Source organism: Apaloderma vittatum, unplaced genomic scaffold, assembly GCF_000703405.1.
Source record: "Apaloderma vittatum isolate BGI_N311 unplaced genomic scaffold, ASM70340v1 scaffold271, whole genome shotgun sequence".
In the NCBI taxonomy this organism is placed as follows: Eukaryota; Metazoa; Chordata; class Aves; order Trogoniformes; family Trogonidae; genus Apaloderma; species Apaloderma vittatum.
The window spans coordinates 5423-26455 of record NW_009698240.1 but is presented as its reverse complement, the minus strand read 5'-3'; the positions used below and the strand labels follow the sequence as shown (position 1 = coordinate 26455).

At 41.8% G+C, this 21033-nt stretch overlaps 1 protein-coding gene across 1 annotated transcript; it reads right to left on the bottom strand.

The window, feature by feature from the left end:
- Positions 1-1083: 1083 nt before the first annotated feature.
- On the bottom strand, positions 1084-1339 carry LOC104280303 (WNT1-inducible-signaling pathway protein 1-like; the record flags this gene model as incomplete). Its single annotated transcript, XM_009877914.1, has 1 exon — positions 1084-1339. A coding segment is annotated over exon 1 (256 nt), but the record flags the coding sequence as incomplete, so codon positions are not given.
- Between the last annotated feature and the right edge of the window lie 19694 nt (positions 1340-21033).

The following is a 21033-nucleotide window of genomic DNA, read 5'->3' as shown; positions in this document are numbered from 1 at the left end:
GACACTCATTCATGGTTATATCTCAGCATAAAAGACCCTCCCTCTAAATGGCTTTTTCCTGTTTGTGAATCTAAAACCATAATCGATATGTTCTAATTAATTGCTAATCAGGCAGCATCCTTTCTGATCAGCTATCTGTGTGATCCTTTCTGTTTTAATTATTCCCAGAGTAATGATTTTAAATCTTTTATAAGTGGATCACATTCCCTCACACATCCTGGATCTCAGAACAAGTGAATATTTCCTTGACACACAAAACATCTCATTTCTTTTTCATCTTCTTCTTGTATAAAAAATTTTCCAGTCACATGAATTATCCCACCAAGAGTTTGTTAGAACAGGCAGGAGGAAATCCTTCTGCTTCGTGGCAGCCAAAGTGACTGAAACCATTGTAATTTCATAGAATCATAGAATTGTCAGGGTTGGAAGGGACCTTAAAGATCATCTAGTTCCAACCCCCCTGCCATGGGCAGGGACATCCCCCACTAGATCAGGCTGCCCAGAGTCCCATCCAGCCTGGCCTTAAAAACTTCCAGGGATGGGGCTTCCACCCCCTTTCTGGGAAACCTGTTCCAGCGTCTCACCACCCTCATAGTGAAGAACTATTTGTCAGTAATTTGTCACCGAGAAACTTTGCTAGATCATTCATCTCTGACCCTCTTGACAGGAGACCACATGATATCCTTCCAAGGGGTCTACTATTGGGAATAAGCCAAAAGCATCTCCTTAACGTCATGATTGTCATGTAGGCTTGTCTTTAAAGCCAGCTGCATCCCCATCCCATTACAGCGCCTCCTCCTGTTATGGGGAATACAGAATCATCTGTTTGCAAATCTGAAGACCTTTAAATGCTGGTTGCTTCTTTCTCTTGCTGAAGTCAGCTCAAAGAGCAAGAATTCAGACATCATTTCTCATCCAGCCAACTGCCCTGAGAATGAAGGCAGCTCTAAGGAAATAGAAGATGGTGGATGGAAGAGCTGATGAGCGTACAACTAAGTATCTAAAGAGATAAATCTCAATCACTGCTCAGACCAAGGGGCTGCCAACATATATCTAAGTCAAAAATATATGTACATCACTTACGTGCACATACTCCTATTTCGTACCTAGGTCTGTCTCCACTGTAGTCGCAGTACAAGCCCCTGTGGAAATCGCAGGTGTCGGCCTCCGTGCAACGTTCTCCACGCTGCTTGGCACACATCTTGCAGCAGTCGCAGCCGTCTGTGACCAGGCTGACGCCTACCAAGCACCGAGGCGGGGACTTCGGACACTCGCACGGCCACTTACAGTACTGAGCCCGCGTGTAGCCCTCTGTCGTGGCAGGGACGGTGGGAGTCATGGTGGTGGAAGTCTGGGCAATGGCCTACAAACAAAGAAACACAGCTTGGAGAGCGTTCGAGGGAAAAGGGGGCTGCAAATCCTGTGCTGATCAGACATCAGTTAAAATGCCCTCACGCCTAAAGACACTGCAAGAAAACCAAAGAATAAATGTCAGAGAGCCACGGAAAGGGACCAGTCACCACCCTCTTGCAAACCTCCTGAGATATCAGCTGAGGGCAAATGCTCTGTGGCTCGGACTGGCATCCAGCCTGCATAGCTGAAGCCTGCTGGTACTCGGCCTTTTCAAGATCTCCCTATCTAAATAGAGGTTTCTCTCTGTTTTGAATCGTGTTAAAACCCCTCTGATACATGGCAAGGAGGCGTGATCTGTTCAGTCTGTGTCACCCTCTGGCAGAGGTTTGTGCCACCCCGTAGCTGTCATCCATGTTGATTGAGAGATGGCTTTAGGACCTCTTGGCTGCTCTAAGGTTTCCTCACACAGCTGTTGTTCCTCTTCAGGTCACCAAACAACATAAGGGCCATTGGGTTGCAGTGAGAAAGCACTTAAGTGCCTATTTGGCCGGTTAGCTCAGTCAGTTGAGTGTGGCACTAAGAATGCCAAGGTCGTGGGGTCGATTCCCGTTCGGTCCCCATGTGTTGCCTGATCTAGTCGAGAAGTGGCATCTCTGGTGACAGGAAGGCTGGATTAAAATGATTTCTAAGATCCCTTCCAGCCTAGGGCATTCTATGATTCTATTTGGCCTTGTCTTCTTCAGGCTTATCCATATTTGTGTGGGTCTTGAATCATGATACAGTATCCCATAAATACATGAGGGGACCGCGAGCAGGCCTGCAAGCCCATCATACCCATAGACACCCAGTCATGGACCTCTGTGTTGTGAGGATGGTCTGAAATCCAGAGGCCTAGCACTCCACCATGGACCTCCTGAAAAATTTTATCTCCTCTTGCCATACTGCTAATACCACTCAACTTCCACCTTACAATATCCTAGCCCTTTGATTTGAGTAGATATGAGGTTAAAGAAGGGAAAAGATAACCTCTGAAACCAAAATCTGACTAACTGGTTGTGAATGTCATGATGTACAAGTTCACCCACCTCTGTCTGAAAAATGTTTTGCTTTTCTCCACCCAATAACACAAGGCATGTAACATTCAGCTCCCTGACATAGACCCAGTCCTAAGCAATGAAGCTACACTATGGTTATAACACTTTTAAAAAATTTAAAAATATTATTTTAAAAAAAATAAATACAATGTATTTCCTCTAAGCACCCTGACAACCACTCTTATCCATCCTTCGCAGTGTCCAGAGTACTATATTCAGCAGAAATGCTCTCTGTGAATCCTAAAGCAGTGAGGAGGCTCTTAGGTCTGTCTGTGATGGGCTGTTCCAAGTTTTACTCTAGTTACCATGACGTTGCCCTGGCCCATACAGTCGAACAGCTGGGATATTTCTGCAGTGATTTTCCACCTACGTCTTTTGGCACATGCTTTTGTCCTACCTGGAGTCACTGTGGGACCTATAGGTTGGATAAGTGTAAGAGAAACTTCATAATGTTAGCATTTCTCCCATTTGTTGTGCACGAATAATTGCCTACATGGTGAGCAAGGAAGGAAAACTTTTATGGGGAGGATACTGCCAGGTTTCCATTTCCTGATCTCCATTTCCTTGACAAATAAGAACACCAAAAAACCCCAGAAAAACAAACCAAAAAACCCTCAACAAAACAACAAACCTGTAAGTTAACCAGATAAAAAATCTGATCAAGATAAATCAGGTAGAAAAAGGATTTCATGTAACACAGGGTGCTACTCCAGTAGGCACATTCAGGTCAACGTTACTGAGTCCTGGGGTACCTTGGCTCATAGCAAAACCAACAGAGGGTAGAAGTTCATTGCTTCTTGCACTCCCCAGTCCCTGCAGAACAAACTCTGGATGACGTTTAACATCACCAGTCATGCTTGTGGTGCAGGAAGGGTAAAAATCAGCCCAGTGACAAATCTGAGATGTGCCTTTTCTACCAGGATCACTCCACAGAAAACATCAGCTGCACATGGGGGTCAAGCAGGGCACAGTAGCTCAGGCACAGAAACAAATGGGGTTATTTACAGGCTACCAACAGAAGCCGGAACATGATCCTGCTTGGGGACATGTGGTCCAGAAGCCTTTTCTGGTGACAAAACATGAGGGCTGCAAACAATAAGTGCATAACGCTACAAAGTTCAGACAAGGAAAGTCAAAGTCTAGAAATAATTGAGGCGATCCCATCCATTCCTGTCTCCCTTGTCCTGTACTATATATTCCCCAGTGTTTTGTCCTCTTCAGAGTTTCAGACATCTCAAACGAAAGGCTTTCCACCACCTCTCATGAAGAAAATGCCTTCACTCTAGGCTTTGCGGGGAAAAGAATCCCCAGGAACTGTGATCCCACAGCCAATGAACTATCCATCAGGATACCTCTGCAAAACCCTTTTACTGTCTTCTACAGTTTCTTTGTGAGCAGACTCAGATTTCACTAAAGTCCATTTCTAAACATGCTACTTCTGTATCTGAACGTGCATTTAAGTGTCGTAGTAATTAGTTACCTTGTATTTAGAACAATAAATTGTTAACACATTGCTAATCACTGCCAAAAAGGCAATGTGTTTGCTCTGGGCATAATTCCCAATTCCATTAAGGCCCCCTGTAGAAACAGCTGGCTTTAAAGTTGGCTTAAAGTCACCTTTAAACTCATGTTTAAACTAAAACATACCAATATAATTTGCTCTCACTTTAAGACTCCTTGAAGCTGCCAAAATTGTTGAAAGATTCAGATCAATGAAAAGCCCTGGCCTTTTAATAGTAGTATTTTTCACTCCACTCACAATAATTTGAGGAGTGGCAATATTCTCTCACTTGAGAAGAGAGGCCTCTTCAAGTGCAATAAACCTATTTGCTTTGTTGCTGATCATTAAAAAAGTGCTCAGTAATCAAATCCAGATACACAGACAAGAGTCACACAGCTATTTAAAGAGCTCATTGCCATGGCCCAACCCTCTAGGTAAATCCCTTCATAGTCCCTTGTTTCTATTGTCAACATGGGCAAGCAAACAGCTCCTACCTTGTGTAGATATGAAAGTGTCTGGGAATCAACACTCTTAGCAAAGAGGAATCCTGCTAGTCCAATGATTTTAGTTAATAAGTGAGACACTGAGACTCAATTTTTGTAAAGGACTGGACAGGTTGGAGCCATTTGGTTAAATTATTTAACAGTCCTTCTTCTAGGTCTAAAGCCTGAGCTGGCCAAGAATACTTTTCTGTAGATTTATAAAATTCTTCTTTATAAAATTATTTTCTGTAGATTTATAAAATTCTGCAGATTTATAAAATTCTTTTATAAAAAGATTTATAAAAGTCTTGCCACCCTCGTACTGAAGAATTTCTTCCTAAGATCCAGTCAAAACCTATTCTCCTTCAATTTAAATCCGTTTTCCCTTGTCCTATCGCTGGACACTCTTGTAAAAAGTCCCTCCCCAGCCTTCCTGTAGGTTCCCTTCAGGTATTGGAAGGCAGCTACCAGGTCCCCCTGGAGTCTTCTCCAGGCTGAACAATCCCACCTCCCGCAGCCTGTCCTCATAGAAGATGTTCTCCAGCCCCTGGACCATCTTTGTGGCCCTGTAAATATCACAACAAAACCAACTCTTTCAGCAGGTGCTATCAACAGGAAATCACATTGCAATGGCCTTTATCAGTGGCTATCCATAACTAGAAAAAAAACAACCAAAAAACCAAAATCCCTCACGGAACTTAAGGTTTCAGGAATTATGTCTTTTGAGTTAATATAATGTGTATGAGGACAACAGTTTCATAAGAAATGTGAAAAGAGATTGAATTGAAACTGAACACCAAAAAACCAGAATGGTAAGGATTTGACAAGTTTATTTTAAAACATCAGAAAGATAAAAGAATGTGCCTGCTAGTAAGTTACTTTTTCCCAGCTACTGGTAATTAATTTGTTTTGTATAATTAACCTTTAATTTTGGAGTCTGCAGATTTGTTTTCTTGGATTCTAAGGATAAAATATTCTGCAACAAGTTATTCATGAGCTCTGATTTTGCTGCTTTTGGAGGTACAAGCCCATTCTCATTAAACCAAGATGAAGCCTTTCTCACCCTGCCGTGGCTGATAGTTCTCTGTTAAAGTCACTTCTGATATATGCTTGGCAAGCTCCAGAATTACTTTCCCGTTGCATCTGCAGAGAGTAGTATTTTGCTAGCTACAATTGCCAGCTAATTTTTGTATTCACATTCAAGAGGAGAGAAAGAGAAAATAACAAATTACTCACTGCCTGTCATGGACATGAACTCGATATTTCATTAATCATGTCTTAAAGATGCAAAAAGGATAGCAGCATTTTAGCAGCATACTCTACCTACTGGCAAAGTGTATTTTCATTTTTTAAAAAATAGTGTAATTCTAAATTTGTTTTAGCTTTGAAAACTGGAAAGATGAAGCTACGGTGTTGAAAATAGTTTATACAGTGCAAATTGCAAGTCAGCCAGAGATGTAGCAGCACTTTTACATCATGCACAAGGACACCTCCAGATTTGCCTTTAAGAAGCAAAGCCCTGGGAGGTATTGTGATATATTTCTTTGCTTCCAGTTTTTACAGGTGTGCAAAAATACGTTCATGTATATTGATTTCACTGTTTCAGCGCTGCAAGAGCTTAACTCTTAAAGCCTTTTTCTTTTGAGTATTTTTCTTATCACAATGAGATGGGTGAAGATAGGGAGAAACTGTCCATGTTCTTCCCCTTGAGTTTATTGATGGGAAAGAGCGCAGAAAGTATGGTGACTTCTAAATTCAAATCCTCTGGCTATTGGCAGAGCTGGGGAAATGGTTATGAGAGGTTGGCAGATAGAGGTCTGTTCAAATCACAGTACCTTATCACCTCCTGCTGTTTACTCCTCGGTGGTAAATTGCTCCTAAGGAAGAATTTTTGAGCTCACTCTTAGCTGCACAAGCTGTGTGTTGCCAGGCACATGCTATTGGGTAGGTTCCCTTTAATTTCCCACAGTAGAACATACTAAGGGGATATTTTTAACCTACATTTTTGATACTGTCTTTCTGAGCAAATGCCAGATGTCATTGACAGAGGCATACGATGTGATCTGGATTATCCCCTGTCCTCCATCTCTGACACATTCATAAGAGAAAGTGGTCAGTGAGGAAATCTGTTCAAATGTCCTCCCTGCTACTCTGTGAGCAAATCAGACCAACATCGTTATCAGTGGGAGTTCATGCACAGAGTCCTGGGACCATCAGCCTGTCACTGTTGAGAAATTACTCGAGATTTTGCAGTTTGGCTGTCCTAAACAGAGACACTGAAGCTAAAAACACAACTTCAAGTGGACACCCGGGGATGCATCTCCCAGGAAATGTTTTGTGCATTTTCGCTGTCTCGCTCTGCCAGATAACACATCTGCATTCTCCTGGTTCCACCTACTGGCTGAAATATTGTAGAGCCAACTCCACCACCGCGCACTACCCTCAGTGTTCCCATTAACTAAAATGGGTTTAAAAGGCACCCCAGGAGACTCACATCTGCATTCATGCAAACATCCTAAAAACAACCTGATGTAGCATAGTTCCCAGGGAAGCTGTGTCTGGGGTTAATAAAGAAGTAAAACCAAAAAGACAACATGAAATAATCTAATAAATAAAGTCACATACACTTCCATCCCTCACTTGTACCTCTGGGCAATTACAGACATTGCTTACTTTCACCCCAACGATAACTTAGTTAACCTCTGTCTGAGCAGAGGTTAACAACTCATAATGCTCATCAGAGAGATGGGCACACTGGCAGTGAAAACAGCACCTGGCTTAAACCAGACCCGCAGGGTAGAAGTTTGATCTGATCTTGTTAGAAGTTAGAATTGACCTTGTTCAGTTGGAACCTCTGAGCTGAATGCTGCTGAAAATTTGCATTATCATTACACTCAAAACAAATGGGTTGACAAAGAGCAAGGTCAGCAGTAATCACAGCACCTTCAGGACTTCCTCACTGTTATAGTCTTGCTACAAATCTCTAAGTCCCAATGAATGCTCATAAACTATCACAAGGTAATGCCAGTGACAAATGAGCTAGCATCAGGACAGAGATGTAAATCAGATTCTGCAGGACATGCAATGGCAAGAGGAAAATATGATTGTCTGGTGCTCAGATACTCCAGAGCATGCATGAACTTCCAGACACCTCATTAAAATTGATAACAGACATGAAATCTCCAGAACATATTGTAAAATAACAGACTCTGAACCCAGAAAACATGACAGTTTTATGGATGTCGGGTGCCAGCTGGATTTATTCTTGCTATGCACTGTAGGCTGAGAAGAAAGGAACTTTCTGCATTAAGCATAACATTCAATAGCCTAAGAAAATAAAACATACACAGTGAGTCAACGATTAATATTTCTCTGGATCTATGAGTGATGAACAATCGAATTCCCATAAATTTATTTTGGGAAATGTATCTGTGGGAAGAACGTAGGCAGATGTTTGGAACAGTGTTTTCTAATTCAGTTTAGACAATGACAGAATAAAGATCACATACATTCACTTCTTTGCCAAAATATTGCTTATACTGGCAAATTCAGTGTGACCTCACATTTTCTTCACATTTTTCATGGAGCATTCGGGGGAAAGAACTTCCCTGTTAGAAAGCAACCCGATGTTTAATAAGCATTGTCCCAGTAAGAGTAGCACTCTCTTAGAATAGGGCGACCTAAAAACATTTGGACATTATTAACAAATGGACACTGTCACCACAGACTTCACTAATCAGGATAATGAACAGCATAGTTTCTGTGCCCTAAGAATGTTTTAATGTCTTGTGCTGCACATGTTGGGTTTGTGCAGTTAATAGGTCATCCAGTACAACTATCTTGAACTGGAGTTTGAAAAATAACAGAGAACATCTGGAGGAGCAATGAGAAAAGTCCGCAGAAGCAGACGCACTTCAGTTCTAGGAAAGTGGAAAGTGCGTTTGGATCATCCAAGGCCACAGGGTTATGAACCGTCCTAAAACTACACAGAGCAAGATGTTGACATATGAGCCACCAACTGTGTAACAGAAGTGGTATCACAGTTCCAGGTCCCAGACAAGAACTGACTGTTTTGGCAGAGGTTTTCTTTGCAATAAGCCATGTTCTGCATTTGCTTATCTCCTGTTCTTCAGTCATGGCCTTGAAAACAAAAAGAAAGTGCTTTCTGTCCTCTTACTTCCTTGAGGACATTCTGTCCCAAGCTGGGAAAAAAAAAAGTAAAGTAACTAAAATTAAGAAGCTCCACTTTCTCTTTTTTTTCCCCATGGCTCAAATAGCACATATTTCATGGCATTTTTCAAAATCATCTTTGTTTTCATGTTTTTTCTGATAAAAATAAAAATCTGCATTTTCAAGTATCAACAATTTTCCATTTCTGTTCCAATGCAGAGCATTTTGACTTAAAATAACTTTTCATTTCTAAACTTAATTGTTATTTAAATTCTCCACTCTGAAACAGTTTGCTTGACCTAATATTTCTATTTCCCTAGAGTTGCTGATGAACTGATGAAGTTATGAATCCATATTTCCTTTAAGTATCATTTTTTCTCTGATGTTGAATATCCACTGCTGTTTCCCTCTAGCTTTGCCTGAGCTGATCACTTTATTTTCCAACTGTCAGAATGTCTTACTCCTTAAAATTCATACTGGAGGCTAGTTACTTCCTCTCATTTTCCCAGTGCTTTATAGTTGATTTAGATGGAATATGGAAAGGAATCTGGTCTTGGTGAGATCTCAGTAGATTAATTCACTTCCTGGACTACAGTTTTGAACCCTCCATTTAAGTGAGGTGCCAAAGAATTGGTAGTCCAGAGGACAGCAACCAAGATGAATCACAGAATCACAGATCATCAGAAACCTAAAGATCATGATCCAGGACAAGATGCTGAAGGAGCTGAGATTTTAAAGCCTGGCAAAGAGATTAACGGGTGATCTAGTATCAGTCCACTTTTCTCAGTGGTACCAGAGGGTATAATAATAGGCAGTAGCCCCAAAATGTAGTTGGGAAAGTTTAGTCTGTTCACCATGACAGCAACTTTTTCACGGGAAGAGCTGTGAAGTACTGGGGGAGGTCTCCCTCAGCCCTTAAAGACCTCCAGAGGGCACTGACAACCAGGATTTCTGGCAGCCTGTGAATAGACACCTTGTCAAAACCACAAATAGATATGACCATAAACCCGAATGATCAACAAGATCTCTTCATCACTTCAGTTCTGTGTTTTGCCACCTAAAGTCTGCTTCTGGTGCAAGGAAAAAAGCAATCTTTTTGTTAAATGGTGCATTTAATGCAGACAAAAGAATTCTATTTTGTATTTTCATCCCCCTCTCATATCATGAACAGAGCCAAAAATGTTATTTGGCAGCTAATCCTTATTTTATCCAATAACAGGAAACCTACCATAAGTCTGGTTTTGCAGCTGGAAGATTTCAAAATGATAGAAGGAAAGAGATGCTGCTGCTACTGCTACTTTAATGGTTCCTTTGGAACACATGGCATGTGTGGCTTCATCCAAAAAAACATAACTGACATTTAATATAGTGTTGTATCATTATATCAAAGCCACCTCAAGACTCCCAATGAAAGATGAGCAGTAAGACTGCATTGCTACATCCCTGTGGTTAAGAAAGAAACAGATGAAGTCTACAACTTGTCTGAATAAAGAGCAGCTTTTCCAGGTGAAGAGTCCCATCATGAAAGGATATTATTGCATCAAGCATGCCGTATTTTTGTAACTGTAGCTTATAGTATTTTATGAGATCTGTTAGAGACAGTATGCAGATGGAAGATTTATAAGGCCAATAGAAGATGCCAGACTTCTGCACACTCAGAAGGACCTGAAGTTAATTCAGAGTCTGATTGCAGAGTGTAAGGACATGCCTTGAAACAACATATGTTATCTTACCCTTTGCCAGGCAAAAGTCTCTTGTAGCATCTGAAATGAGTTATTTTTGTGTGTGCAGAGGGGTCACTAAAGCGACACTTGTATGTCTGAGGCAAAGTCATCCATATCAATATCTGCCGCAGCCTGGTCCTCTGATCTGGGTATAGTGTGGCCATACTTCCACAAGGAAAGCAGCTCTTCTTCACAGAGTCAAAGCAGAGCCGCAGTACAGAGAGATCATAAATGCTGAGGGGACATTAGAGAAGATCTTTTGGTTTGAAAGACGAGAAAGTATTACCAGGAATGTGGGAAGAGGAAGAATCTGCAGATTAACTACTAGATAAAATCTCCCTTGAACAAGATCAAGCCTCATTCCAACCAGACAGAATGGGAACAAGAGATTAAAGTATGTTCAACACATATGATAACATTGCTATACCTGGAAGACTTCTGATACTTTCACATCTCTATTGTGAAAAATTCAGCTGTTGTCACCCATTATGAGATCCCCTGAGCATAACAAGATTAGATTCCAAAGATCACAGGCCAATGTTTATTGCACAGAACTTCCCATACACAGAAGAGTCTATTAGATCACCGGTGACCACTGCATGCTGGTAGAAAGGAGTATGTGATGTGCCAGACAGTGGACAGCAAGTCCCCATGACTAGTACGGATGACATGGGTTTAATGATAATGCAATGGAAGATAAAGAGAGTTTACTTTTCTTTTATAAGGTAACAGTAGCATAAAGGAACTCTGACCTCTGTATGTGAAAATGAGACCCTTCTAGAAAATCTGGGAATTATTATGTAAGTGGCTTTGGTTACACTAATTTGGATAAATACAGGGAAGACTGAAGAGATGGCAAGAGCTGCATCCCTCCTCATTAGTAACTGTGTGCAAAATCTGACAGAAGAAAACTGAAGGTGGTAAAGGGATATTTATGGTGTCAAAAACTTACTGGGCTAGGAAAAGTACTATTTAAATTAAGAAAGGGAAACAGGGGTTGAAGACAATGGGGTGCATCTGGACAGCAAGAGGTTAGAATAATATTCTGAAAAAGCACTAAACATCTGGAAATCTCTGAGAACAGGACTGTAGGGGTTCTGAGGAATATGGGAAGTAAATGAGTGTTGTTCTTACACTGAGGGTGTGGAGCAAAAGAGACTCACATAGTCAGGAGACAAACCACAAAACCACCCTGCAAGTTAAAGTCAAATGAAATGGTTAAGGCAGTGTGAAAGGTGAACCATGGCCATGAATTGACCCGACTGCCCATGTCATCACAAAGAGGAAAAGGGAACTGAACACCTACCTCCTCCCTCATCAAACTCTACGAGCATCTTGTCACAGCAGCAGTGGGACATAAATAGTACCAAGGCTTACGCTGCTTTCAACAGTTAAGTATTCTGCCTCTGCTATTATACATGTCCCTTCCGCCTCTTTTGAAATCCTAGACAATATGCCCACTACACTTCTCTGAGTGTTATGAGTTGGTTCACACAAGTAGACACTTATCTACTTCAGGTTCAGGGATTTGAAGGAAAGTTAAAATGATACACAGCAAAGAGCAGATGCTGCTTTAAATCATTTCCTTGTGGAATCGAAGCACTGCATTCCCTGGGGACGTGCTGTCTTCCTAATCTGTTTTCTTCCTAAAGCTGATATCAAGTGTTTAGCCATATCACAATGTACCAACGTCAAACAACTACCTCTTCAAATCCTCCCAACAGATTTAATTAGACATTTTGTCAGTGTGCTTTAGAATGTGCCAAAAAGGATCTCAAAAGGGAAAGCTGAAGTCCTTTGCAACAGTGATACCTGATGTCTGAGAAGAGGAACTAGCACCAGAATGCTTAGCACACGCTTCTGAACATTTTTATCTCTGACTGAAAAAGCAAAAATACACACACAGGCTAAATACCTTAAATAAAACCAGTAAATTCAATAGTAATGTAGCTGCAATTTCTGGATGAATTCCGATGTACAGAACAAGGCTGGAAGGGAGTCAGTGCCCATGAACACCAGGTAGACAACAAGCTAGAAACGTGGTGACACGTAGACTAGAGAAAGGATGAATTGCTGTTAGCTCGTATGAAGAGTTAAAGCAAGATCTGCACAAACAATCTTGCCAAATTTATGGTGAGATCATTTATTAGGAGTGTGGTGATTAGCTAGAGGCCTCCTTTCCCCAAGCCTTCTGAGCTTATCTGCCCCAAATCCCTGGAACAAGCCCAGCCTAACTGAGAGAATTTACTGGCTCAACATGTGGAGCAGAGACATTACCTGCCAAAACATGTGTACAAAGACCCTTCACACAGATGGTATTGGAGATCATGAGGGCTAAAACTATGAGGATGAAAGAAACCAGTAAACAAATCTGGAATTTGTTAACTCTTCTAGGTGATAGTGAAGTCCCTGAAGCAGACTGGAGCACAGGTTTTGTAAGCAGAAAGGAGGAGGCTGTAAGCTGACTACACTCAATGTACTCATCATCGGATGTATCAGATCCAGTTCACTCTTCTGCAGAGATTTTTATGATCTGTTACAAAAGGCAAGCCTGCCCAAATAGTTTTCAGTCTACCAAAAGAATGATGGATTGAAGGATACTTTTTCTTTGTTATCTGGGAAACGGATACCTGGTGATATTCTAACCCAGCTCCTCAGCTCAGTCAAAGTTGTGGTCAGGTGTGCAGTTCCATACAGTATCTGAGCTTAAAGGAGATGAAAAAAGATATCAGAAGTCCACAAACTGAATGTCAAATTTTTGCTTCTCAGTGAATGTGAAAACTACTCAATTCTTACACACCAAGAGGATGTTTGATCAGCTTTTCCCCAGATAAGGCATGAAAGGAAAAAGCCCTCTAACAAGACATCCTCACTTTTGTTGATCTAGGAACATAGCTGGGGAGAGGAGGACAGTGGGAAGAAACCAGCTTTGATTGGGACCTGGAGGTGCCAATGCAATATGACATAGTTACAAATAAGAGTACTAGAAGGAGTCAATGCAAGCAGCTTGCTTTTAATGGCAGTTGCTTAAGAGAAGGGAAGTTCCTTTCTAACGTAGACCACATGGTTATTGTAGTCACATGATTATTGCACATGGCAGCATCTTGTTAATTTCTCATAGTCACTGCAAAGCATAAATGACAGCCAGAACACCGTGACTAAAATATGGGTGCCTTAAAACAATATTGATGTCAATGCAAATCAGATGATTTGAACAGTCAAATTAACTTACAGCTAGCCCACAAATAAAACCCACTGACAACCAAATGCGTATGCACAATGGCCCAAAAAATGTCCCCAAGCAAAGTCCAATGTAGTAAGAGATTGCAGATTTGGTTATAAGCAGTGTCCACATTTGCAGGACACTCAGTAGATTAGTGGGTTCTTTTGCACTGGTGAGTGTAAAAAGCCCCGCTCTCCCCAGCTTCCCTGTGCAATCAGCTCTGCTCACAGCTGCTGGATGCAAACCAGGGAGGAGAGGGTCATTGTGCTGACTGCACAAGAGACTCCAGAACTACCCTAGACAAAATGCCTAACTTTAGGACTGCTAAAAGTAGAGATGATAAACTCTAGGCTGAAGGTCTAGGGCATGACTTTGCTATCTGATCCCAGGTTTTAGCCTCTCTGTGTGTGCAGAACAGGGGTGGCAATGCTGCTTTTCCTATAAGAAACAAACCCTGAAGAATGTGATCTGCTCAAATGATGAAGGAACATGCAGCTGCTGTCAAGGGAGATGGCAACCAGAGAATAAGGGCAAGGGAGATCCCAAGAGAGTTTCACTACGAAGTTATCAGTGTGAATAGGGCGAAGTAGGAAAGCCAGAGGTGTTAAAAGGGCTATAGGCACATGGCTATGTTGGTTATGTGCCTGAGAAGAACAAATTTCTATCCACTCACCCATGGAAAAAAACAGTATTCGACTTGTAATATATGAATTGTGCTGAATACAACTTTCAAAGGTGTCTGGAGAACTTGCCTGTGTCTCTTCACAGGGACACAACAGCTGAGCACCTTCAAAGCATCTGCTTTAGCAAAAAAGACAAGGTTGCTCAATTGCTCAAATAAAAGGAACAATTATCTGATAGACGCCATATCCTTCATCCTGGATATACTTGTAGCTCCACACCAGTAGCAGAGAGTTTTCACTCAGGATACCACAGCCAGATGCAGCCAGGTACCCAGTATCAGGTAGGATACCTGATAGCTGTACAACACCAGAGTGAAAACAGACTCAGATGTGATGACGATTTTGTTCTGGTATGAAGGGCTGAAATACCCTTGGCATGTAATCTATCCCAAGCTGAAGTCCAGCAGATACTTTCTCATTTCATGCAATGAAAGTTCTGTTTACAGAGTTTTCAGTCCATCAGACTTCTGCTGATGCCCTTGCCAGGGGAATTTATTGATTGAATTTTAATTACTGTGAATTAAACTTAGAAGGTATAAATACTTTCTCCTCCACTAACACAACATAAGAAAGTGGAGTTGCAAAGGAGAGAAGTGTTTTCACCAAAAGCAAGAGTAAATTCTTCTCTTTTTCAATAAAGTGTTAAACCACAACAGGGTGTGAAATGTGTGGGAATGTGTAAAAAAAAAAAAAAAAAGGAGGAGAAAAAAAAGGCTGCTCTGGACAGAGACAAGAGGAGAAATTTGCTTTAAGGAGAGAAACTGAAGATGCTGAAGGAGCAGAAGTGCAAGATTTGAAGGGTTAAACTGCGTGTTTACTGAGCCATCCAGTAGAAAACACACAGCTGTATCAACAGGAAAGTGGAATCTGGAGTCAGAAGTGCATTTTTTAACTTGTCCTTTTCTTTCTCAAATCTACTGAGGAGATTAATAGCTGAGATTTAATACAAAAGAGAAAGCCCTTGACTGTGCAAGTTCTGCAGCAATAAAGTACAGAGAGAGGAGAGAGCATGGGCTGGCAGCTGGATGGCTCTTATCAGCCACAGCATCCAGTTTCCAGGCCACCATGAAGAAGTAAAGCCTATCAAAAGTTCAAGGAAGTCTCACACAGTGGGAATCTACTGGCCTGAGGACAAGCCAGAAGCAGCCAAATCACTGTGGACCAGACCTCCCATGACTGTTCGTCTCTCAGCTTATACCCCCACATTTCACCTGGTCTCCAGGCCACTTTTCTCTCCCTTGCTCACCTTGGCTGAATAGCTCAATGAAGTTATAATATTGATTTCCTATTTCTCCATTTCCCCAGTCAAGTCACAACAGAATGTCCGAGTCTTATAGGTTTCAGTTTGGATTCATACACAAAGCAGAGAAAAATAAAGAGATAATGGAACACTGGTGTGAATCTGATCTCAGGTTCCTGGCCCCACACAGACCTCCCGTTAGCTTTCCTAGAAAATGGTTTAATTCAACATTTTAATTGTAACACAAAAGGGCTTTTCTTCCCCTCACTTTCATTGGTATCTGTTACAGAAACTTTTTGTTAATGTACTGTGTAAGCCCAGGACAGTGTTCTTTGTCTGAAAACCCTCTAGCTCACCAGAACAATAGAAAAAGCTAGGAAATGCACTTGGCTTTATCAGAAGGTGACAAAAATCGTGAATTTTCTTACTCACATGGCATTTGGGGTATCCTTTCTACTCTTTTACTGGGAAAAGCAGAACACAAAACATGAGCAAGCAAAACTTTTACAAAGAGACTAATGCAAAATAAGAATGAACAATTATTTTTTTTTGTCCAGATATACTCATTTTTTAAGACAGTAACTAATAAATTCAAGCCTGCTACAAACTGCACTGTGGTTGTGGGGAGTTTAGGGCTGACCCTTGAGGACCAGGATCTCACACTCCATGTTCAAAGAGCCCACAATCACTAACCCCCCAAACCAGAAGGGAACAGATACTCACTTCTTTTTTTCAGTGGCTTTTCAGAAGAAGATGCCTGGGTTTTACATTCACTCTACTATGTTTTTGTCTTGTTTTTCATCTTTAAGAGAGATTTTGACCCAAATCCTTGGTTTTCTTTCAGCTGATTACCCAATCCAACATAAATGCTGATCTATCATTTCATGCAGTAGATCTTAATAGCATCAAATAATCCATATAGACAGCAGTTTGGCAAAAACTGAGTGAAAACCATAGTGTGTGTACATCACTTTAATAGCCTTAAAAGGAAATAAGATGACTGCAAAATATTATGAGATTAAAATACACAGTAAAGCACTGGGGCTTTCCACAGGCAGAGGCTCAAAAGCTGGGGCAACTGCTAGGAGGCAGCAAGTACATTTGTAACATTAAGATTGTTTGGAATGACTGCTATTCAAATACCCCATATAGATTTATTCAGTGTTAGTAAGAAGGGAATAAAAGAACAATTTTGTTCCAAAACAGTGTTTCTTCAGCACTGAACTGGGGTTCATGAGGAAGTTCCCATCCACAGATGCTCTGAGAACTTCTCTGCAGTTCCAAAGTTAAGAGAAGTTTCTTTTTAATAGTTTGGCTACTTGATAGGATTTGTTAAAGAAAACCTTAACTTCACATTCAAAATATTCACCTTGATACTCTCACACAGTCATCAAGTTTCCTTACCTTGTCATGGACAACATATCTTGTCTGTGTTGATCTGGATTTCCATGGAGCACCACATTTAAAATGCTGCAGACCTGGCAGGAGAAGGATCTTTCTTTTGGCTGCTAGCTCATGGTGAGAAACATAATTCTTTTCCTTTCTGAAAATCATCGGGGCTTGGCTCAAATATTTGGCTTGCAAGAGTTGGATAAAGTTGGTTAAGGCCTCATGTAAGTTCCCAGGGCTGTTGCACTGCAACACAGTTTAGCAGCAGGCATCTGTCCATCTCCCACTCTGAAGACCCATATCAAAAGGAGGCCACCAAAGGCTGGGGGGGTGTGGACACCTAGGTCACTAATTGTCACTAGGTCTTAGCCAGCCCCACGTTGTAGCTCTGGGAAGGAGTGTGTCCCTGCTGCTGCTGGGATAACAACATGGGGTCCTTTCACCCACGTTTTCACTGCCCATAGCAGTAGCTGCGGAGAGCACCAAGGGTGAGGAGCCAGCAGGATCTCAGGGAGAGCAAGCCAAAGGGAACATAAAGAAAAGATTACCCAGGTAAGCCTCCCATGTGAGGCTTGGGAGATACGCTGATCCAAACAACTTTCCCGAGGGGCATTTTTTTTATATAGCAAGAATTGCTACAGGGCAGCAGTCAGCACAGCAATGGCTACAGGCAGCATCTTGTCCCATGTGCTGTGGAAGAGGAGGAAGGGTCCCTGAACAGAGGGAACAGGCTGTTCCTGAAGAGCTGGCCCAGATACAGCAAAAAGAACAAACTCAGGCAATAGGAAGGAGGGGGCTCAGAAGAGGTTGGAGCCAGCTACCAAGCCAGTCCAGGCTTTGCACTATAAACATTATTCCAGACATGCTTAAAGCTCAGATCTTGTTTTAATGCACAACAAAAAGCCCTCAAAAGCACCCCTACCTTCCCTCCCAGCCCAAACAAAAGCTGACACATTGCAAATGGGGAAGGAAGAAAAAATAGAAAGGCCAGTAGATTTGCTCTTGACTCTTACAAGACATTGGGGACAAAATCATTGCTTTTGAATTAAACACAGTGGAAACTACAGGCAAGCAAATGAGAACACCACCTGGCACAAATTAATGAAAAAAGAAAAGGGGTGAAATTAATAGTATAGGAAAACTATGTATTGTGCTGGAGAATTAATCCTCCTGCCTCTGAAGTCAGTGGAAACAGAACTGAAATTTAGGGCTGTGGTAAAAAAGATGCCAGAGAACGAACCTAAAATAACTAGTGTAAAGAGATAACATGAAGACTGATATGCTTGGAGGTATAAGCTCTCTGGATGGAAATGCACACATAGCACTTGCATGAGCAAGCAGAGCATGTCACATTCTGCTTCTAGGAGGGATGGCTCATGGTGGAAAGCAGCATTTTTCATGAGGATAAAATTATTGAATAATCCTGTTTCAACATGGGTCCCAAGAAATGAAGTGACTGTCCCCAAGGCAGACAGGATGTCTGTGGCAGAGCCAAAAATAGCAGTCAGGTTTCTTGTTCCTACACTGTAACCATACCACAATCCCTCCTCCTACACACAGGTAGTAAACTAAGTTGTTTAGTTCTTCCTGGATGCAGAAAAATATCATTTCACTCAGCCGACTCTCAGATGCCGTCAGTTCAGCAAAGCCAGTTGCGTAGTGCTTTATCCTTGAACCATCACATGCACCTGATGCCTGCAAAAAGGCAACACTCACCTCTCCAACACCTTCAAATCCAGCAAATCAATGATGATCACCAGTTTATAACTTGATGCATCTGTGCAAAGTGGTGAAATGGGTCCTTCACATGTGATTCACTCTCGCTTGCACGCAGCTGTGATACCTGCTGGGGCTCAGGTGTAAACCAACCAGATGACAAAATTCCTATTTCTGATCCAGAGACTTGCAGACAGCACAAAAAAAATGAAAACAAAACAAACAAAAAACCACACAAAACTCCAAACCCCCTTGCTCAGGCTGAGGTATTTCTGCAGGTTCACCACAGCCCACTGATACGGGGAGTCCTGCATCCTGTCTCTAAAGAAAGTCGACAGGTCACAAGGAGGAAGCATCTTGAACTTCATGCCTATCTGTACCCACACGCCTCCCCAGAGCACACACCATGCAAATGCTACCACTTCCCCTTCCTAAACAACCCCACACAGGGAAGTGGCAACATCTCAGCCCTTAAGCAGTTAATGCTGCTACATTCCTACGCAAAGGTGGACACCAGCCATGCGGTTTGTGTCCTGCAGGATAAAGAATTTCTAATTAAATGAGCACTGACATTTTTGCTTGGCTGTGAAGAAGCAGGAGCAGGAGCTGTGCTCAGAGCCGACCCACGGGCATACGTTTGGTCTCCGAAATGCCCAACACGCGAGGGCAGTGTCGGTGCGTGGATAATGAGTCCGTGGGGTTCCCTGGCAGCCCTGCACAGCACCCTGCTTCTTCTGAGCATCCCCCTGCACCAACCCTGCTCCACAGACGTGGTTTGTGCAGAAAAAAACACATTTTGGAAGTGTACGCGAAAGGGAGGTATTAAGCGAAAATATTTAGAGCCACACAGCTCCCACTGCAGAGGCAGGTGTTTTTCTAAAAAAGCATCCCCTGTGTTTTATGGGATGAATGACAAAACCAGGATCAACACCTTTACCATCGTATAATCACATGGGAATGAGACAAATATAGTTCTTTAATTATTCCTCTATAAAACAGTACAATCATCGAGGATGCAGAGGTTTTAAAGGGATCTCAGCTCTGCTGCTATAATATCCATTTCTTCTCCTAATCAAATACTCCATCTTCCCAGGATACTCTGGAAAGCAGGTAATATCGCTGGGAGGTGTGTGTGTGTGTCAGGGGAGATGAAAGTCAAAAACAGGGCATAAACATCTCCTCGAGTGCAAAGAGACTGCCTATACGATACATATGGAATAACTGACACAAAACATAAAAGTACAGGGGCGATGTGGGTATATGCATATGTGTATTATATATATGTATATGTAAATCTCACAGAATTAAACATATGAAGGAGTGGAATTATCTCATCTGAGCCTGAAACTGGTCACGTAATACATCTTTCCACTGCAAGCTCAGGAGCTCACCCACACCCAGGAAGCTTTGATGGGTGAGGAATTCACCAGCTTGCATGAGCACAACCACACCACCTCTTTGGGGAAGCCCAGTGCACTGAGAAAGCTTAGTACAGGCTTTGATGTAAAACATGGAAAAATAAGTCATGACCCCCAGAAATCCACTACCTCATAGAGATCATCAGCTTACAGCTTCTGTGACCCATATGTATTTTTTTAAAATGTAATTTTAAAAATGTACAAAACCACAAAATGTAAAAAAAGTGAAAATTAATGGTGAATGATCTCCATAAGTGAGCTGCAGTGTTAAGGTGCAGGAATCTCATTATATATTTAACTACGGTAATTGCAATAACTGGGGTCAAATGTGGAAGAAAAGCTTATAGAAAGAAGCCAATTAAATTTCACACATTGATGCAACATTCTCTTGCATCAATGTATACCAGACCACACACATACTGTGGCCATGACCTAGTCCTCCAAGACCAAGATGCAGCAGGGAATACTGCCAGCGGTGCTTGTAAATAAATCACCTGCTGGATGGCCAAAATAGTTAATGGAACCTGGATATTTTCCTGATTAATTTTCCACCATATTTTTCCTTATTAAAAAAATGTAGCCAAAGAAGTTTATAGTGCAATCCATTTACAGATTCTCAGCACTGGCTGCAGTTTTTGTGGTTTGGTCCTTCCTTGCTAAACAGCTAAAATGACCCAGCTGTTACTCTAAACCCAGGGAATTAGTAGCCTGCGGGCAGCCAAGTACATATGCCAGCCATTCAGAGGAGCTCTTAATTCCCCTCATACGGTTTTCAATGTATCTGCCTTCTTATCAGCCCAGATATGGAAGGTTCCCTTTGTCACAGCTGTCAAATATAAGCTGGTAATCATAAATGTGAGCTATAGCCTGCCTGGTCTTCAAACACAATGAGGAATATTTTGGTGAACTTAAAAAAAACACAGAAAAGAGGGTCCACAAGATGAAGAAACCACAGATGCAGAGTAATTTGCACCGGAGTAACTGGTGCACTTCTTGCACCACAAATAGGAGAATGTCAAGGACACAATTTGTCAGACATA